This window comes from Cannabis sativa, chromosome X (assembly GCF_029168945.1).
Source record: "Cannabis sativa cultivar Pink pepper isolate KNU-18-1 chromosome X, ASM2916894v1, whole genome shotgun sequence".
NCBI classification, from domain to species: domain Eukaryota; kingdom Viridiplantae; phylum Streptophyta; class Magnoliopsida; order Rosales; family Cannabaceae; genus Cannabis; species Cannabis sativa.
The window spans coordinates 29123303-29144282 of NC_083610.1; the positions used below are offsets into that span (position 1 = coordinate 29123303).

Here is a 20980-nt window from a genome sequence, read left to right on the forward strand (position 1 = left end):
ATGGCAAGCTATCTGAATCCCACAATTAGTGTATTCTGTATTTACTATGCAATCTTTCCACTTATATCAATTGTACCAAGAAGGGAAATACTTCCCTCCCAAGCTTATAGCCCTATAAATAGTGATTCATATTCACTGGTCAAAGGGTCGAAACATTTTTCTAAGAATTCATATTCAGAGATACTATTGTAAGAGCTCTAAGAAAAGGAACCATTCTCCTTATTCTTAAGTCAATACAAACTACAAGGATTAGGCTATTACCGAACAGCTCGGGGCTGAACCTGTATAAAATTCTTGTGTCTTTATTTGCTTTATTATATTACACTCGTATCAAACTACTTGTTGCTTACAAATTAGACTCATTGTTGTTGGCTAAAAGCAAGGTCAACATTTTGGTGCTTTCATTGAGAGTTGAACTCAAGGATCGCTTTTTATCTCAAATCTAATCACAAGTACGATGGTGGTACAGACTCGTAGGGGCGTGGTTGATCCGGTGAATCCACAAGCGGTGGATCATGCACTGTAGAACCTAGGGAACACAAGGGTTCCGCCAACCGTAAATCCCGAATAGCCATTAACTGCGGGTCACAGTATGACGACTCGTGTGAGTAAAATCACGCCTGACGCGCAAGAGACTGGGAATACCAGTTCAACAGCCAACCAGGGCATTCATAACAAAGCCATTCCGCCCGCTACCAATGTTCAAACAACCATTGGAGATGACACTGAAATCCAGAACCTCCGTGCTGCTCTTGGAGTCATGCACGGTCATACCAACACCCTGCATCATGATCAGTAGGAACTCTGTGCTGCGGTGAATCTTGCAATTGAAGAGCAGAGGCACATGTTCGCTAAATGGAGAGATAAGGAGATAGAAACACATTAAGGGCTCAGACTGTAATCGTCATCCCCATGGAGGAAACAGACGAAGATCCAACGATGAATACCTCTCTGACTATAAATGGTCAGCCGCCAAAATCCCCGGTCACAGGTTCCACCTGTGGGCCAAGTTGTTGGCGGGCAGACTTTATGCAGTAATTCATCAGTAGAACTCATACCCAATAATTCCAACAAACTTAATGGTGCCGGTCAGCAAATTGGCCAAACCAATCAGTCGCTAAGGCATCAAGACATTTATGTATTTAATAGATTAGGGACGACTCATGATCTCAGCAATGATCTAAACAGGAGGAGGGGAGTGGAGGATCAGCTTGACGCGCCAATTGTGCAACCCGAAACCCGTGCTCAAAATCTCTCTCAAAGATATACTGATTTGACTCAGGTCAGCTGAGAGGCCGAACAGGTTAGTCCAGCCGTGCAGGCACAGTTGGACAAACTAAAAAGTATGTTCCAAGGCCTGGCCGGTCAAAGGAACAACGATCTTGAGTTAGACCGAGCGCGTGGAACCCCTTTCTCCCCTGAGATTAATATCCTGGAATTGCCCCACAAGTTTAAGATGCCAACCTGGAAGATGTATACTGGGAAGGAAGATCTCTTCCCTTATCCCACCTTAAGTATTTTGAGATGCAAATGGACCTGCAAAGAGTACGAGGCGATGTATGTTGCAGAGTTTCTGCCACCCTCTCAAAAGCCGCCCAACAAAGGTATTTCCAGTTAGCGCCCGGAAAGTTCAACTCATGGAAGGCTCTCTCCTCGAAGTTCCATGCACAATTCTCCTCCTCTCGCCAACTTCCGTTGCACCTAGGAGATCTAGTCGAAGTAAAGCAAAGACCAGGAGAGCCTCTCTGAGCCTACATCAGCAGATTCATGACAGAGGAACCTAAGGTTGCACGGGTAACCGAAGACGAAAAGTTGTCTGCAATACTGGGGGGAATTGAAGTCCTTGGCGAACTTTGGAAGGCCATAAGGAAGAACGGACCAGTACACTTGATGAGTGATTTTCTTGGTCGTGCAGAAGGTTTTATCAAACTTTAAGAAGCCATTCAGTGAGCAGAGGGTGAACAAAAACCTAGCCAGTTAAAAGCTCCATCTACTGGGACATCCGTCCAGCTCCCCCATTACCGAAGCAATTAAAGCTCAAGTGGTAAACGGTCCAGCAACAATAATAGACAAGGGAATGGGAAAAAGGGAAAGTTCACTGGAAAACCCGAACAAGCTTCCCGAGAAAATCTTGCCAAGTATACTGTATTTACCGTCCTGACGGAACAAGCTTCCCGGGAAAACCCGAACAAGCTTCCCGGGAGAATCTTGCCAAGTATACTGCATTTACCGTCCTGACGGAACAAGCTTCCCGGGAAAACCCGAACAAGCTTCCCGGGAGAATCTTGCCAAGTATACTGCATTTACCGTCCTGACGGAAGACAAGGAAAGTGTTTATATGGCTACTCAGTCATTAGCCCCGTACAAGAAGCCCGCACCCATGAAAAAAGATGTCAGCAATAGAGACATTACCAAGTTTTGTCATTTTCATGGGGATTACGGCCATGACACCAATGAATGCAACAATCTGAAGCGGGAAATTGAATTCCTGATAAGGAAAAATAATCGGCACGTACAGAAGTATGTCAAGGTCAATCAGAATCAGAGGGGCGATAACAACCAAGACGTGCTACCACCACCAGTAGATGGACATCTGCAAGTCATTATTGGAGGTTCACACATAGCTAGAGATTCAGGCGAAGCCCGTGAGAGGTATGCCCGAACAGTACAACACGAGCAAGAAGAAGTAGTCCTGGCCATAGAAGGGAGGAAGCCGAAGATCCCACGAGCAGGGGAACCCACCATAACATTTAATGATGAAGATACTGTCAAGATCAGATTTTCGCACAACGACCCGTTGGTCGTGGAAGTCCAGATAGCCAACAAGATGGTAGCCAGAACCATGATAGATAATCGAGCCTCTTCCAACATCTTATTCAAGACCACATATGGTTCGGGTCCAGGGTCGGCACCGATTCCAGATCTGGGTTGAGATCCAGGTCTGGTTCTCGGTTCAGGTCTAGGTCTGGGTTGGAGTCTAGGTCCTGGTCCAGCTATGGTTCCGGGTCTAGGTCCAAGTATGGTAAAGGTTCTAGGTCCAGGTCGATGTCTTGGTTCTGGTCCTGTTCTTGGGTCCCGGTTAAGGTCCAGGTTTGGATCTGGGACTGGGTTCGGGTTCGGGTCTGGGTTCGGGTCTTGATCTAGGTTTGAGTCCGGGCCGGTTCCCGCATCCGCAGACTGACTACAGGTTAGGTCCAAGCACTGGGTCCATATTCGAATCTCGATCTCGGGTCCCAGTCTAGTTCCATTTCGGGTGCCAGGTCACGAGCTCGGTCCTAGGTTCAAGTCCGTGTCTGGGGTCGGGTCTTAGGTCATGGTCATAGTTCCGTTCCCAGGTCCCTATCCTGATTCTAGATACAGGTCCTGGTTCTAGTCTGGATTTGGGTCCCGGTCTAGGTTCGGGGTGGGTCGTAGTCCCAGTTTGGGTTTGGGTCTCAGTTTGGGTTTTTATTTGGGTTTGGGTTCAAGTCTTGGTCCTTGTCCTGGTCCTAGTCCTAAACCTAGTCCAGTTCCAGTTCTAGTTGCGATTCGAAGTTCGAGTTTGGGTTAGAGTTCGAGTCTTGGTTCGAGTTTGGGTTTGGATTCGGATCTCGGTCTAGGTGTAGATCGGGCTCTGGGTGTGGGTTAGGGTCCTGGGTCTGGGTCTGGGTCAAGGTTTGGGTCTGAGTCCCAGGTTTCGATCTCGATCTGAGTCTGGGTTTAGTTTTGGGTGTAAATCCTGGGTTCTGATCCCAGTCTGAGTTCGAGGTTGGGTCCGGGTGTAGGTCTAGGTTTGGGTTTGATTCTAGGTCTGGGTCTGAGTTTAAGTCTCGGGTTCGGGTTCGGGTTCGGGTTTTGTCCTATTATGGGTTCGTGTGCGGGTTCTTATCCTAGTTTGGGTCCAGGGTCGTGTTCGGGTCCCGAGTCTTGCTTTTAGTCCAGTTCCTAGTCTGGGTTCAGGTCTAGGTCTCGGTCCCAGTCTTTGTCTGGGTTCAAGTTTGGGTCCTTATCAGGGTCCGGATCCTGGTCTCGGTCGCAGGTCTAGGTCCCGGTGAGGGTTTAGGATTAGGTCAGGTCTAGGTCCCGGTCTAGGTTCGGGTCCCAAGTCTCATGTCCCAATCCTAGTCAAGATCTTAGTCCAGGTTCTCGTCTTAGGGGGATATGGTTTGGGTTCGGTTCTCGTCTCAAATCGGGGTCCTAGTCACAGTTCCAATTCCAATTCGGGGTCCGGGTTTTTGTCTCGGTCCAGGTTGGGGTCGGGGTCTGAGTCTTGGTACGGGTGTTTTGGAACCTAGTCTGGGTCCAGGTCTGAGTCGGGGTCCAGGTCCCATGTTTCAATTCTGGTTTGGGTCTGGGTTGGTATTCGGGTCTGGGTCTGGGTTCGTGTCCTTATCCAGGTCTGAATCATAGTTTAGGTTAGGGGCTTGGTCTGAGTTTAGGATCGAGTTCCGAGTTTGGGTTGGGGTTCAAGTTCGAGTCTCAGTCCTAGTCTGGGTCCAGGACCGGGTTCGGGACTAGGTTCGAGCCCGAGTTCCGGGGCTGGGTTTTGGTCGAGTTCCGGGTCCAGGTCCAAGTTCAAGTTTCAATTTTTAGTCCCAGGTCTGGGTCTGGGTCCAGGCCCTGGTCCAGCTTCGGGTCGTTGTCTGAGTCCCAAATCAAGACATCTACTATGGGTCTTGTCCAAGCCCTGGTTCTTGGATTTTGGGACAAGATCTGGATCCGAACCACGGGTCCGAGTCTGGTTTCAATTCATGTCCTAGGTCCCGGTTTGGGTTTGGGTCTAGATCTAGGACCAAGACTAGGGTCCAGTTCTGGGTCACAATCCCAGTTCTAGGTCCCGAGTCATGTTCAATGTTTGGGTTTGAGTTCAGGTCTGGGTTCGGGTCCCAACTCCCGGTTTGGGTTTGGATTCAAGTTATGGACCCAATCCTAGGGTGGGTCTGTGTCCGAGTTCGGGTCCTGGTCCAGTTACAGTTTAGGGTCTTGGTCTAGGTCTTAGTCCTGGTCTTGTTCTTGGGTCCCTATCCGATTCTAATTTTTGTTCCAGTTTCAAGTCACGGGGTACGGGTTGGGGTTGAGTTTTGGTCCGAGTCTGGGTTTGGTTCCTGATTTGGGTTTGGGGCGTGGTTGAGGTTCGGGTTTCGGTCTCAATTAGGATCCGAAGGTGGGTCCAGTTCCGGGTTCGGGTCTAGGTCCAGGTCCAGGTCCTGGTCCCGTTCCAAGATCCCAGTCCAGTTCTAGTTGAAGATTTTCTTTTGGTTCCCGAGTGTGGGTCTGGGTCTTGGTATGTGTCCGGGTCCTGGTTTGAGTTCGAGTTTGGGTTCGGGTTTTGGTCTAAGTCCTAGATCTAGACACCGACTACTGGTCGGGTCCGAGCATCGAGTTCCGAATCCCAGGTCTCGAGGTTGGTCCTAGGTCTAGGTTTGGGTCTGGGGTCAGGTCTCAGATCCCTATCCAAGTTTTGAGGCCCAAGTTCTGGTCCTAGTTTGGGGGCCCGATTCCCAGGTCTGGGTCCCCCATCTATGTTCGGTTCCTAGGTCCCAGTCCGGGTCCAAGTTCATTTTCGGGTTTGGGTACGGGTCCAGTCCGAGTCCAAATCTTGGTTTGGGTTCGGGTCCGAGTTTGGGTCCCAGTCCCTGTCTGGTCCGGGTTTCGGGTCCTAGGTCTTAGTCAAGTTCTTGGGTCCTGGGTTCGGCCCTGGTTTTAGGGTCTTGGTTTTGATCTGTATCTAGGTCCCGGTCTTAGTTTAGGTCCCAGGTCACAGGTCGCGTCTGGGTCCAAGTCTCGGTGTGGGTTCTGGTTTGAGTTTGGGTTTAGGTTTTGGCCCTGTTACGGTCCAATGTCTGGGTTCTAGTCCCAGTCCTAGTCTGATTCCATTTTCGGGTCCGGGATCACGTCAGACTTGAACCTGGGACCCGATCCCAGACCCAAACTCGGACCTAGACATGGATCTGGATACGAACCTAGACTTGAACCTAGACCCAGACCCATACCCACTGGGATCGAAACTTGGGAGTTGGATTCGGACCGAGACCTAGACCCAAACCTGGACCCGTACCCAAGACTTGGACTCGGACCTGGACCCAAATCTAGATCCAGACCGGGATCTGGACTTGGACCAAGACCCAACCCTAGACTCGAACTAGGACTCAAACCCCGACCTAGATGGAGACCCAGACACGAAATCGAAATCGGAACTGGACTAGGACCTCAACCCAAACATGGACCCCGACTAGGACCTAGGACCCGGACCTGGATGGGGGACCTTGACCCAGGCCTCAGAACACAGACCCGGATCAGAACCCGAGAGTCGGACCCGGACCTGAATCAAGACTCAAACCCAGGACTCGAACCTAGATCTAGACACAGACCGGGATCAGAAACTCAAACCCGAACTCGGACTAGGACATGAACCCCAACGGGGTCCTAGACTCGGACTGGGACCTAGGAACCGGACCAGGATGGGGACTTGTATTCGGGACCCGTGCTTCAGAAACTAGCACCGAGACCTAGGACCTGACCCCGGACCCAGATCCTAAACCCGTACTAGGGCTAAGACCTAGGACCCGAAGTGGAACTAGACTGGGACCTGAGACCGGGATCTTGATTTAGACTTGGGGCTTAAACCTAACCCATACTCGATGTTTGGATCTGGGACCCATACCCGGACTAAAACCTAGATCCAGACTCGGACCTAAACCCGGACCCAGACACAGACTCAGACCTAAACCTGAACCCAGACCCGAACTCGGACCTAAACCCGTACCCCGTGACCCAAAATTGGATGCGGAACTGTAAGCGTATCGGGACCTGGGAACAAGACCGAGGGACTGGGACCCAGTCTCATTCTCGGAACTAGAATCTGACTAGGACGAAGACCCAAACCGAGATCGGGACACGGAGCCGAATTAAAACTTAGATCGGGACTTAGGACACGAACAGGAACCTAGAGACGTACTTGGACCCAAACCCAGACGCACAACCCGGACCGGGATTGGAGACTCAGACTTGGACCCAAGTCCTAGACCTAGATTGGGGAACCAACCTTGAAATTAGAACCAAAATCGGGACCCAGGAGTGGGATTGGGACCCAAGACCTGACCCTGGTTTCAGTCCTCGACCCGAACCCGAACTTGGACACAGACACGGACTAGGACCCAGTATCCGAATTGGAACAAGACCGGGACCCAAGATTGGGATCCGAATCTTGACCCATGACCCGGGGCTTGGACCCAACCGGTAGTTAGTTTCTCAATCTTGGAATCGTACCAAGACCCAAACCTAGAACCATTTCTAGACCAGGATCCAAATGCAGACTCAGACTCGGGACCCGAAATCAAAACAAGAATCGGAATGAGGACCTTTGAACTGGAATTGGACTTGGACCCAAAATCAGATCTAGATGCATAACCGAACATGAACCCGGACCCAAACTAGGATCGATACCAAGACCCAAACCCGAACCCGAACCGACACTTACGCCACGACCTGCGACCCAGAACCTGTAACCCTGGACTCGTGACCCAAGACCTGGACCAGAACCCAGACTTGTACCAGAACCTAGACATAAACCCAGACCCAGACCCAGACCAAGACTCGGACCAAAACTCAGACCGAAAAACTGGACCCAGACCCAGACACAGACCAAGAGCCGAATTCGTACCAGAACTCGGACTCGAACCCAAGATTCAGACCCGGACCGAGATCAGGACTGGGCCCCAGACACAGACTAGGATCGAGCCCTGAACCTCGACTGGGACCAGAACCTGGATTGGGACCGGGACCCGGGACCCGGGACCGCGACGCGAGACCCAAGACTCAAACCTGGGACCTAAGAACCAAATCGTGACCTTGATGGGGGACTTTGGCCCCAAACCCGAACTTGGACCAAGACTTGAACAAAGGATCCGAACCATGGGGGACTTGGACCCAATACTGGGCCTCAAAACTCAGACCCAAAATTTGACCCTAGAGTCGAGACACAGGACCCGACCTTAGACTTGGAACCAAGGACCTCACTACCAGGACACAACCCCAAACTCGGACCCAAACTAAAACTTAGGACTCGGCCAGAGACCCGGGACCCGAACTAGAACAAGACTGAGATCCAAGACCGAGATCTAAATCTGAACTTGAGGCTTCAACATGACCCATAATCAGTGTTTGAATCCAGGACCCAAACCCATACCCGAACCGAGATCCAGACCCAATCTTGGACACAGAATCGGAATTGAACCAGGACTGGGACGAGAACCCAAACCTGGGACTGTAACAGGATCCAAACCTAAACCCAAATTGAACCTAAACCCATACCGAGACTTGGACCCAGACTGGGACCTGTGACCTGGGACATAAACAAAGACTGGGACCCGGACCTAGACCCAGACCTAAGAACTGGGGCTGGAGCTAGGAACAAAGAACTAAACTCGGACCCGGGATTCTGACCCCAGACCCAAACCTTGACCTAGGACACACCTCGAGACTTAGGATCCAGTACTCGATGCTTGGACTCGACCCGTACCCCATGACTTGAAAGTAGAACTAAAACCAGAAGCCGATCTAGACCCAAGAATAGGACCAGGACCAGGACCAGGACCTGGACCCAAACCCAAAACTGTAACTGGACCAGGGTGCCGACTCGGGCAGAGACCCACACTCGGATTCTGTGTCTGGGTTCGGGTCTGGGTCTGGGTCTACGTTGGGGTTTGAGTCCTTGTTCGAGTTTAGGTCTAGGTTTGGGTCCAGGTGTGGATCCTGACCTGGACCCGAAACCATAGCTGGACCAGGACCCAGACTCCACCCCAGACCTAGACCTGAACCGGGAACCAGACTTGGATACCAACCCAGATCTGGACTCGGTGCCGACCCTAGACCCGAACTAAAAACCAAACATGGAACCAGACTCGGGACAAAGAAATGGGGCCGGAACCTAGAACCGCACCCCAGTCTCGGTCCCGAACCCAAACTAGTACCTGGGACCGGGGACCTGAACTAGAACAACACCGGGACATGTGAGAGGGATCCAGATTTGGGACTCAGACCAGGACCCAAACCCGGACCAGGACCAAAACCGGGACCCTGACCCAGACTCGGGACCCAAAACGAGAACCTAAACAAGGACTGACAGACTAGGACCCTTGAACAAGACTAGGATAGTGACAAAGACCCGGACTCAAACCTAGAACCGAACTCGAACCTAGCCCCAGAACCAAACTGAGACCGAAACTCAGGCCCAGACACAGTTGTGTACCCAAACCAGGACCGAGACTTGGACCCAGACCTATACTTGGGACTTGATCCTAGACCCAGACTTAAAGCTAGATAGGGATTTGGATACGAACCTAGACTCGAACCCAGACCCAGACCTAGACCAGGATCGAAACTTGGGACCTAGATCCGGATTGAGACCCTAACCCAGACCTAGACCTGGACCAACACCCGGGACCTGAACTCGGACCTGGACCCGAACCAAGACCCAGACTGTGATCCGGGCCTGGACCCAGACCCGGACCCAGACTCAAACCAGGACTCAGACCCAGACCCAAACCTGAACCCAAACACCGAATCGAAATCAAAACTGGGACTAGGACCCAAACCCAAACATGGACCCAGACTGAGACCTAGGACACGGACCTGAACCTACGCCTCGCAACCCAGACCCAAATCAGAACTGGAGACTCAAACCCGAACCTGGACCAAGACTCGAACCCAAATCAGGACCCAGACCGAGATCGGAACCTAAACCCAGACTCGAACCAGGAGTTGAACCCCAACCGGCTCTTAGACTCGGACCGGGACCTAGGACCTGGACCCAGATGAGGGACCTGGACTCGAGAAACGGGCATCAGAACTTGGACCGAGACCCAAGACCCAATCCCGGACCCGGACCCTGATCTTGTACTCGGACTAGGACCTGGGACCCGAAGTGGAACTGACTGGGACCCGGGGCTTTGACCTGACTCATAGTCAGTGTTTGGATTTGGGACCCATACTCGGACTCAAACTCAGACCCAGACTTGGACCTAGAACTAAACCCAAACCCAGACCCGTACCCCAGACCTAGGTCCAAGTCTGAGTCTAGGTTTGAGTCCGGGAACTAGAATTTGAATAGGACCCAGACCCAAACCCGGACCGAGACACGAACTCAAATAAAAACTCAGATCGGGACTCGGGACACAAACTCGAACCCAGACGTGGACTTGGACCCAGACACGAACCCAGGACCCAGACCGGGATTGGAGACTCAGACCTGGACCCACTACCAAGACCTAGATTAGGGTCCCAAACTCTAAATTAGAACCAAAATCAGGACCCAGGACTGGGACTGGGATCCAAGATTAGACCCCGGTCTTGGTCCTCGACACAGACATGGGCAGGGACCCAGGATTCGGATATTGACCCACGACCCAACGCTTCAACCAAACTCGTAGTCGGTGTCTAGATCTTGGAATCGTACGAAGACCCGAACCTGGAACCATTTCCAAGACCCAGACCCGAACCTGAACCCAGACTTGCGCTAGGACCTGCGACCTAGGACCAGTGATTTAGGACCTTTACCAGAACCTAGACCCATATCAGAACCCAGACCCATACCCAGAACAAGACGAAGACCCAAACCCAAACACAGACTGAAACCTAGACCAAGACCAAAACCCAAACCCAGACCTGGACGCGAACTCGTAACATATCTGAGACTCAAACCCAAGACTCGGACCTGGATCGAGATCAGGACTGGGACGCAGACCTAGACTAGCACCGAGTCCTGAATCTAAACTGGGACAAGTACTCGGACTGGGACCCGGGATCAGGATCAGGACCAGGACCTGAGAACCAAACCGTGACCTATACCCCGACAAGGTCAAGACCCGAGACAAGGACTAGTACGGAACATGGACCGGACCTGCACTCGGACTGGGAACCTAACCCAGACCGGGACCTAGGACCCTAACCTGAATCGGGAATATGGACCAACGATTGAGGACCCAAGACCCAAACCTAGACCCAAACCTTGACTTGAGACCTGAACCAGGACACAAGACATGAGCTAGAACTGGACTAAGATCTTGATTTAGACCCGAGACCCAGGATCCAAGACCCGAGGCTTGGACCTGACCCACAGTCGGTGTCTAAATCTAGGAATTGGACTTGGACCCGACCCACAGTCGGTGTCTAAATCTAGGAATTGGACTTGGACCCTTACCTAGACCCGGACCAGAACTGGAACCCGTACCAGAACTCAAACTAGACTCGACATGTGGTTGGTGTCTGGATTTGGGACCAAGACTTGGACCTAAACCAAAACACGAACCTAGACTCAAACCGGGACTTGGACCTAGACCCACACCTGAACCTTAAATCTTACTCTATGACCCAAAAATGTGAACTGGAACTAGAAGAAGACCCTTAAACCATAAACCCTAAACCTTAAACCCTAAATCCTAAACTCTGTTCACTTAACCCTAAACCCTAAGCCCTAAACCCTAAATACTAAACCCAAAACCATAAACCGAAAACCCTAACCTGGACATGGGCCTTTACCCATACCCATACCGAGATTGGAACCCAGGACCCAGACCCAAACCTGAATCTAGACCCGAACCTAGACCTAGACTCATGACTTGAACCCGGATCCAAACGTAGACCAGAACCTGGTTCGAGACATAGACCTTGACTGGGACTCGGTTCGGGACCCCGAACCGGACCCGAATAGGGACCTGGACTGAGACCGCAACCCGGACCCAAACTCAAACCTGAACCCGTACTGGGACCTAGACTCAGACCCAAACTCGGGATCCAAACCCGAACCTAAACTTGGACCTACACCGAGACCTAGGATCGAGACCTAGATGGGGAACCTGTGCCCCAAACCCGAACCTAGACCCAGACCTGGACCAAGGATTCAGACCTAGATATGAGACTTGGAACCGAAACTGGGCCTTAGAACAGGGACTAAGACCCAAACCTGGACCCGGAACCCAGGACCTGATTATGGGGACACAACCCCAAACACGGACCCAAACCCAAACTTAGGACCCGGCGCTAGACCTAGGGCCGAATTGGAACAAGACTGAGATCCAAGACTGAGATTCGAATCTGAACCTGAGGCTTCGACCTAACCCGTAGTCAGTGTTTGAATCCATTACCCATACCCGGTTCCATACCCAGACCTAGACCCAGACCCAAACTAGGATCCAGACCCGATCCCGGACCCAAAATTGGAATCGAACCAAGCCTGGGACTAGAACACAGACCAGGGACAGTAAGGACCAAAACCTAAACCCAAACTCATACACGAACCCATACCGGGACTTGGACCTAGATCAGAACCTATGTCTTAGGACGTAAAACAAGACCGAGACATTGACCAAGACCGGGACCCGAACCTAGACCTAGACCCAACCCAAAAACTGGGGCCGGACCTAGGACCTAAGAACCAGACTCAGACTAGGGACTCGAACCTCAAAGTCGCACTAGGACTGGAACCCAAACTGGGACCATAACAAAAACTGGGACCTGGACTCAGATCGGGACTCGAGACCCGAACTTGAACCGGAACACGAACATGGACCCGGGCCAGGACCTTGGACTTGAACATAGATTGGGGACCTAGACCTGGGAATTGGGCCCACAAACTAGGACAAGAACTGTGGCCTCCGAACTTGGATCGAGATCCATGACCTGAACGCAAACCGAGACCCACAGTCGGGAACCAAAATAAAAACTTGAACTGGAGCCGGGCTGGGATCTTGGAATAGGACCGGGACCTGGACTCAGACCTAAACCCGGCACCGGACGCAAACGCGGTTACCGAGACCGAAACCCAGACCTGAACCTCGCCCTAGATAAAAATCAGGACCCGAACCCAGACTCGAACCAAAACTCGACCTGAACCCATACCCTGTGACTTGAAACTAGAACCAAAACCAGAAGCGGATCACGACTTAGGAACAGGACCAGGACCTAGACCCATACCTTAAACTATAACCGGACGAGGACCCACACTCAAACACAAACCCACCCTAGGATTGGGTCCCAAACCCGAATCCAAACCCGAACCGGGATGCAGGACCCGAACCAAGACCTAAACTTAGACCCGAACATGGAACACGACTCGAGACCCAAAATTGGGATCAAGACCAAGAATTGCATGCAAGTCTCGATCTCGGACCTAGACTGAGACCTAGATCGAGACCTGGGACATGAACCGAAACCAGACTGTGACCCGTGATACCAGACTGTGACCCGTGATTGGGATTCAGATCTTGTCCTGGGATCCGGGAACCAGCGCTTGGACAAGACCCATAGTCGGTGTCTTAATTTGGACTCAGAGAAGGACCCGAAGCTGGACCAGGACATGGACCCAAACCTAGACCTGGGACCCAAAACTGAAACTTGAACCAGAACGTGACCAGGACCCTAGAACAGGACCGGGACCGTGACCAGGACCTGGACCTAGACCGCGATCGACACAAAACCAGAACCCAACCTCGAAACTCAGGCTCGGACCCAGTCCCAGACCCAAACTAGGACTAAGACTCAAACCTGAACCCGAACCCGAACTCAGGACTCGATCCCAGACCCAAACCAAGCCCCTGACATAAACTAGGATTCAGACCTGGACATGGACACGAACCAGACCCGGACTCAAATACCGACCCATACCCAGACTGGCATCGTAACACGGGAACTGGACCCAGACGTAGACCCAGACCCAAACCTGGGACCCAGATCCAGGACCCAAACCTGGACACGGAATCAGACCTAGACCCAGACCGAGATCAGAAAAACGCGTCCTCGGACTCGAACTAAGACTCAGACCTTGACCCAACCTGGACCCAGACCCGAACCTGGAACCGAACCCAGACACAGAATCAGAACTAGAACTATGACTAGGACCAAAAGCTAAGACAAGAACCGAACCCAAACAATAACCCGAACTTAGACTGAGACCTTGACTAGGACTAGGACCTGAGACCTGGGACCCGAACCTGGACCCAGACCCAGATCGGGACCTAGACCTGACCTGGTCCTAAACCCTCGTCAGGACCTAAGGCCCGCAACCCAGACCAGGATCGAAACCCTGACAAGGACCTGAACCTGGACCAAGACTGGGACCGAGACCTGGACCCGAATCAAGACCGAGACCTGGACTAAAACAAAGACTCAGGACCCAAACCCGAACTTGAACCTGGACCAGTACCTAAGAACAAGACTTGGATAGGGGACCTAGACCAGGGACCTAGGCCCCGGAACCTAGACCCAAATCTAAATCCAGGACTCGAACCCAACCCAGGACTTGACGTAGACTTGGGAATCCGAAGTCAGACCTAGACCTGGAGCCGAAACCTGCCCTAAACCCAAACAAGGATAGGAACTTAGACACGAACCCATACCACGACCAAACCCGAACCTGGACTCAAACCCAAAATTGCACCCGAACTTGGGACCTGCTCCCGGATCTGAACTTAAACCCAGACCGGGATCGAAACCCAAGACTTAGACCCGGAACTAATCCCAGACTCATATCGAGATCAAAAACTTGGACTCGAACCCGAACCTAGACCAAGACCCAAGACCCTAACCCACACCCGGAGCCCGATCCAGACCTAGAACAAGATCTGGACCGAAACCCAAACTCAGACCAGGACTCAAACGCCGACAAGAACACGAACCCCGACCCAAACTCGAACCCAAAATTGAGCTCAGAATCACAAATGGAACTGGAAGTAGACTAGGACTACGACCAGGACCAGGACAAGGACCAGGACTGAGACACGAACCCAAACCCAAATAAAAACCCAGACCGAGACCCAAACCCAAACCACGACTAGGACCCAAACTTGAACCTAGACCAGGACCCAAACCTAGACCAAAACTAGGACCTAGACCCATAATCGAGATAGGGACAAGGGCAACGAAACAAGGACCGGGACCCAAGACCCGAGATTGGGATTTGGAACTCGCGCCTAGACCCAGACCTAGGACTGAACTCGAACATAGCCCCAGACCTTAGCTGAGATCGAAACTCGGGCCTAGACACGGTCGTGTACCCAGAACAGGACCGAGACCCGAACTTGAACCTAGACCCGAACATAGACCTAGAACCCAATCCCAGACCCTAACTCGGACGTAGATAGGGATCCTGATATGAACCTTGACCCAGACCCAGACCTGGACCCGCACCCAGGACCCAAACTCGGACCTGAAATGACCCCAGACCCAGACCGGGATCTGAACCTGTACCCAAACCCAATCCCAAACTCGGACTAGGACTTAGAACCCGACCCAAACCCGGACCCGAACCTAAACCGTGACACTTAAATCAAAATCAAAACTGGGACTACGACCCAAACCCAAACATGGACCCAGACTGGGACTTAGGACCCGGACCTGGCTGGGGGACTTGGACCTAGGCCTTGGAACCCAGACCTAGATCGAAACTCAGGACTCGGACCCAAACTAGACCATAACCAAGCCCTAAAACTCGAGCTTAGACCTAATGCCGGACCTGGTCCCGAACCCAGACTAGGACTGAGACTCGAACCTGAACGCAAACTTGAACTCGGGACTTGATCTCGGACCCAGACCAAGCCCTTGATCGAGATTGGGATTTGGACCTAGACATGGACACGACCTTAGACCTAGAACAGAATACTGACCCAGACCCAGACTGGGATCAAAACACGAGACCTGGACTAGAACCCAAATGTAGACCCAGACCCGAACTTGGGGCCCAAACTCAAACCTGGACCCAGCCCGGGATCCGAAAAACCCGTACCCAAACTCAGATTAACACTCGGACCCCGACCCCAACCTGGACCTAGACCCTGACTCGAAACCAAACCCGGTCCCAGAATTAGAACTGAAACTGTGACTAGGACCCGGACCTGAGACCAGAACCGAACCCAAACCATAACCCAAACCCAGACGAGACCTAGACTGAGACCTTGACTAGGAGTGGGACCTGAGACCAGGGACCCAAACTTGTACCGCGACCTGGACATGACCTGGTCCTATACACTCACCGGGACATAGACTAGGTTCTGGACCCAAACAGGGATATGAACCCGAACCTAGACCAAGACTGACCGAGACCTGGACCCAAACCCGGACGGGGACCAGGACTCAAACTAAGACTCGGGACCAAAACCAAAACCTAGACCCAGACCAGGACTTAGTAACCCGACTTAGATGGGGGACCAAGACCAGGGACCCAAACCCGAACCAGGACCTGACCTACACCCGGGAATCTGAAGTCGGACCCAGACCCGGACACAAAACCTGCCCTGAACAAAAACCAGGACAGGAACCTAGACACAAACCAGGACAAAACCTGAACCCAGAGTTGTTTTCAGGGTTTGTGGCACGATTGTTGTGGGCGGGAATGTAGCAGTCTAGCTCGCCCAGATATCCGCTTTGGTCAAGAGTTCGAAGGCGCGCCTTTGTAATCTTGGACAAAGGGCTTACCCACCTGGCGCCCAAGGCACCCTGCCTTCTATGAGGAACTGCCGCAGCAAGCTCCTCACTAACGTAGTCCATGCCCTCAACTAGGACGTCTCCGTCAGCATCGATTGGCTCCCCAACCTCGTTGTACTCCCCGTAATTTGGGGGTTCAACCTCTGCGTCGGGGGGACTGCCAGGACGTATACGTCCTGCCCCTCGATCTCTTGGACCTCAGCGTCCCCTTCATGATCCCCCTCCATCTGTACAGCTGGATCCTGTTTGGCGCTCGGCAAAGTGGCGTGCCGAGCCACTTGAGGATCAGATGTGTCAGCCAGACGCGTGGTTTTCTTTGTACGAGCCATCATTCTATGGCTGGGTACAGGGTTTGAAGAATGTCCTTTGCTAGAGGAAGGTGGACTAGAACAAAGACGAGGATGATCCTCGTGCAGAAGTTGAAGCAGGTCGTGGTCAATCCGATGTATGTTTTTCCAAGACTCACCTGAGTTCATCTAAAAAAGACAACACACAAGATGAGTGTTTGGTTGGAATATTGAACGATAAACAAGCAAATATGCCGACTAGGAGTACCCAACAGATTAAAGAACGATTATGTTTGAAGAAAAGTCAGAACTCAAGAAGTCAAAATTTTCTCAAGTTAGGGCAAAAAAGTTCATGAAGCTTAGAATAAGCAAGATGAAAGATAGACGTTACGCAGTTCATAAACAAGTGTTATTGACTGTAAAATCGCACGAATACATGATAAAGAAGGATCGTAGAGATTTCTGGACTTAGGGTTTCCTAAACATTTTTCTACAACAAAGTAGAGGATGCATTTGACATATAAACATGCAAAGATAAGCATAAAGGAAACCAGAGACTTACTCGAGGGTCAGATGTCTGGGTGCGAGCAACGCGAATCCAACAAGCAGTTTGTATGAAGGCGCTTCGGCAACTTTGAAGTCAAGAATCTCTCTTTTCGCTCTGAAGCTTACTTAGCAAAGAAAGGTGATGAAAATAAGTTTATGTGCCAATGCTGTTTGGTATTTACAGGCAAGTCACGAAAAGAGGTAATCGTCTCAAAGGAACCTCAGACGTCGCAGTTTCCCTCCTTAAAAGCGAATATGGGAAATAAAAAATAATCAAGTTCAGCCGTCAGCCGTGGAGAGAGAAAATCGGATTTCAAAATATTAAGTGTCATAGAATTTATTAGCCGAAAACCGAAGGGATGCCCAGTCAGCCTTCATCGAGTCTCGGACGGTCGCGCTCGACACATGTCCCCATCCAAAATTAAAAGCAGCTCTGATAAAGTCTACACGCAACTTCGAAAGTCTCATACAGACTTGGGGGCAAATGTTATCCCAATTTTTGCACTCTGACGTGGCATCACATGAATGGTGGCACGTGGAGTCTACTTGGAACATTTGCTCGTAAAGCACAGTCCGAGCAGGATGCCTCACTGGCATGCCCAGAGCAAAGTATTCAGTAATCCGCACAGAATGGCCAAACACTTAGCGAATTCAACTTTTGCATCGTGAGTCATCAAGGCAATCCCTATAACTCAGGGATCAATTTACGTGGATATGGCATACACATGATCCCACTATCAGTGTATTCAGCCTCAATCTCACGATCCTTGCATTCAGCATTGATCCCACGATCTTTCTATTTATACGCATTGTAACGAGAGGGCAAACTCTTCCTCCCCAAGCTTACTAGCCATATAAATAGTGATGCATATTCTTTGGGCAAGAGATCGGTCGAAAAGCAGTTGAGCTTGGACTATACCCTAAATATATAATCTATGAATTATATATTTAAAGATATTGTTGTAAGAGCTTTAAGAAAAGAAATCATTCCCCTTGATCTTAAGTCAATACAAGTAACGGTGATTAGGCTATTACCGAACTGCTTGGGGCTGAACCTCTATAAAATTCATAAGTCTTTTTATTGCTTTATCATATATTATTATAAATCATTTATCACTTATAAAATAGACTCGTTGTCGTTGGCTAAAAGCGAGGTCAACAAAGGGAGATGTGGATAAAGGAGATGTAGATTGTAGAGTAAAGGTAAAAAAAAAAACATAGATAAATCAAATCTTAAAAATTTAAAAAATTAATCCCATTAATTAATTATAAATGAAAAAAAGAAAAAACTCATTTAAGAAATTAGAAGATACGTTTTGGGCTTCATTCCATTCCTTAATAATACACCTACCTCACAATTTCTAATTAACTACATAATATATATGAGCATGCATTGCAGGCTCTCTAATTCTCATTACTCTACTCTCAAACTACTCTCTTAACTATTCTCTCGCTCTATACACTCTAGGACTATGCATACTATAAGCTCACTCAATTTTTTATTTCTCTTTCTATTTTTTAAAACAACTCTCTCCCTATATACATATACACACATTACCTTTTGAAAAGCTTATAAGAACATTACCTTTTGGAAAGCTTGTCATGAAGGACTATCTTTTCTGTAGTGAGGCTTTGGTAGTTTCCCTGCTAAGAATAGGGCTAAGTTTTGGTATTCAACAATAAATGGCAGGTCTGGTTACATGCTTATAATAATAGTCAAGAAAAGTTTTTATATATATAGTTAAACAAATGTTCAGAGATAGGAAAATGAATGGTACTAAAAGTTGGGTTGAGAGAGTACTTTTGTGTGAGTAAGGGGAATTTGGTTCATACTCTTACTGGACTAAGATCCTCTCTTTTTGCTAAAAGAGCATCATAGTTCCAATGTTCAACATTAAAATTGGGTAAATGACACATTTCCTAGACATCCTCTCATTGGGAAAAGTAGGTCATGTCTGACCCATTTTCACAACACATCTAAGCTTTGCAGCTTTACTCTCATTCATTCTTCCACATCTTCCAAAATCCCACCATACTAATCCATGAGCCTAAGAAAATTTAAGAGAAGAAAGAACACTACTCTAATTAGTCCCATTTCTTAAGATCTAAAAATCTAATATAATACATGGATTTCCAAAAAGACTAGAAACCAAATTATAACAAATAATTCATGACAATAAGTTTCAAGTTCAAATGTTTGAGAACATAGCAGAAATATAGTCCAAGCAGAAATATAGTCCAAGAAGCTAATATTAGAGAATATTATTTTATTGTTGTAGTGTAGACAACCAAATTTGTTGTATAACACATAATTTTCCTAATCACCATACACTAAAAATTTGTGGAATTCATTATTCAATTACCTTCATATATTATATGTATCATTTCTTGTGGATATAGCCAAAAATTCTGAGCATTGTATCAAAAATTAAAAAAAAGCAAACACTCTTTACCGAAAAAGCCTAAACACATATATTAATAATAACGCAGGAACTCACCTTTGAAAGATCCAAACCTTTACAGACTGGACGAAGAAGAGAGGAGGAGGCCCCGGGGGTTAGGTCACCGCCCGATTAAGCAGAAGACGAAGAAGAGAGGGGAGGTTGTCGATTGGGTCACTGCCTAATTAAGAAGAGGAGAAAGAGGATGGTCAGTTTTGAAGAGGACAAAATGGGTGAAAGAGAATGGTTAGTTTCGAAGAGGATGAACTGGGTTTAAGAGAATGGCCAATTTGGCCAGAGCAATTTCGAAGGAGGAGACAAAGGTTAGGGATGTGAGCAGTATGTTATATAATTTTTGGGTTTTAGGGATTTTATTAAATTTGCTTCGGTTTCTATCTCTCACAATTATATTTCACGTCATTTTTAAAACTTGGCAAGCACAATAGTCGACTATTACCAACTGACGCAAAATGAAAAACAAGTTTTTAAATTTTTACTTTATTTCGTGGGTTTATTTTTTTATCATCATTTAATCAAACGACGCTAATAGTATATTATTAGTGACGTTTTTAAACAGACGGGTCCAATTATTTGGACACTATTCACGTCGGTCAACACTATGAATAGTAGCGTTAACCAACGTGAATAGTGTAATTTGTAGTAGTGCTCGGTCCAAGACCCGAACCCAAACACAAACATGAACATAGACACGGACCGGGACCCGAGATTTGAATCAGAACGAGATCGGGACCCAAGATTGGGATCCAGATCTTGACCCATGACCCACGGCTTGGACCTAACCCGTAGTCGGTGTCTGGATTTTCGAATCGTACCAAGACCCCAACCTCGAACCATTTTAGACCAGGATCTAAAACCAAACTCGGACCCAGGACCCGAAATCAGAACAAGAATAGAAATCAGGACCTTGGAACAAGAATTGGACCTCAACCCAGAACAAGATCTAGATGTAGAACCAAACGTGGACCCAGACCTAGACTAGGGATCGATACCCGGACCTAAACCCGAACCTGGACCCAGACTTGCGCCAGGACCTGCGACCCAGATCTTGGAACCCAGGACTCGTGACCCAGGACCTGGACCAAAACCTAGACCCGTACCAGAACCCAGACCCAAACCCAGGACCAGACCCAAACCAAGACTCGGACCTAGACCCAGACCCGAACCGAAACCCCAACCCAGACCAAGACCCGGACTCAAACTCAGACCTAGAGCCGGACTCGTACTAGAAAT

At 49.5% G+C, this 20980-nt stretch overlaps 1 protein-coding gene across 1 annotated transcript; it reads left to right on the forward strand.

Annotated features, from left to right (window-relative positions):
* Positions 1-2338: 2338 nt before the first annotated feature.
* Positions 2339-2932, forward strand: LOC133032117 (uncharacterized). Its single transcript, XM_061105956.1, has one exon. The coding sequence runs from the start codon at positions 2339-2341 to the stop codon at positions 2930-2932; it is 594 nt and encodes a 197-aa protein (XP_060961939.1).
* The last annotated feature ends 18048 nt before the right edge of the window (positions 2933-20980 follow it).

Bases quoted from the DNA above. Each gene is read 5' to 3' on its own strand.
- LOC133032117 (XM_061105956.1), top strand. From the start codon at position 2,339: ATGGCTACTCAGTCATTAGCCCCGTACAAGAAGCCCGCACCCATGAAA.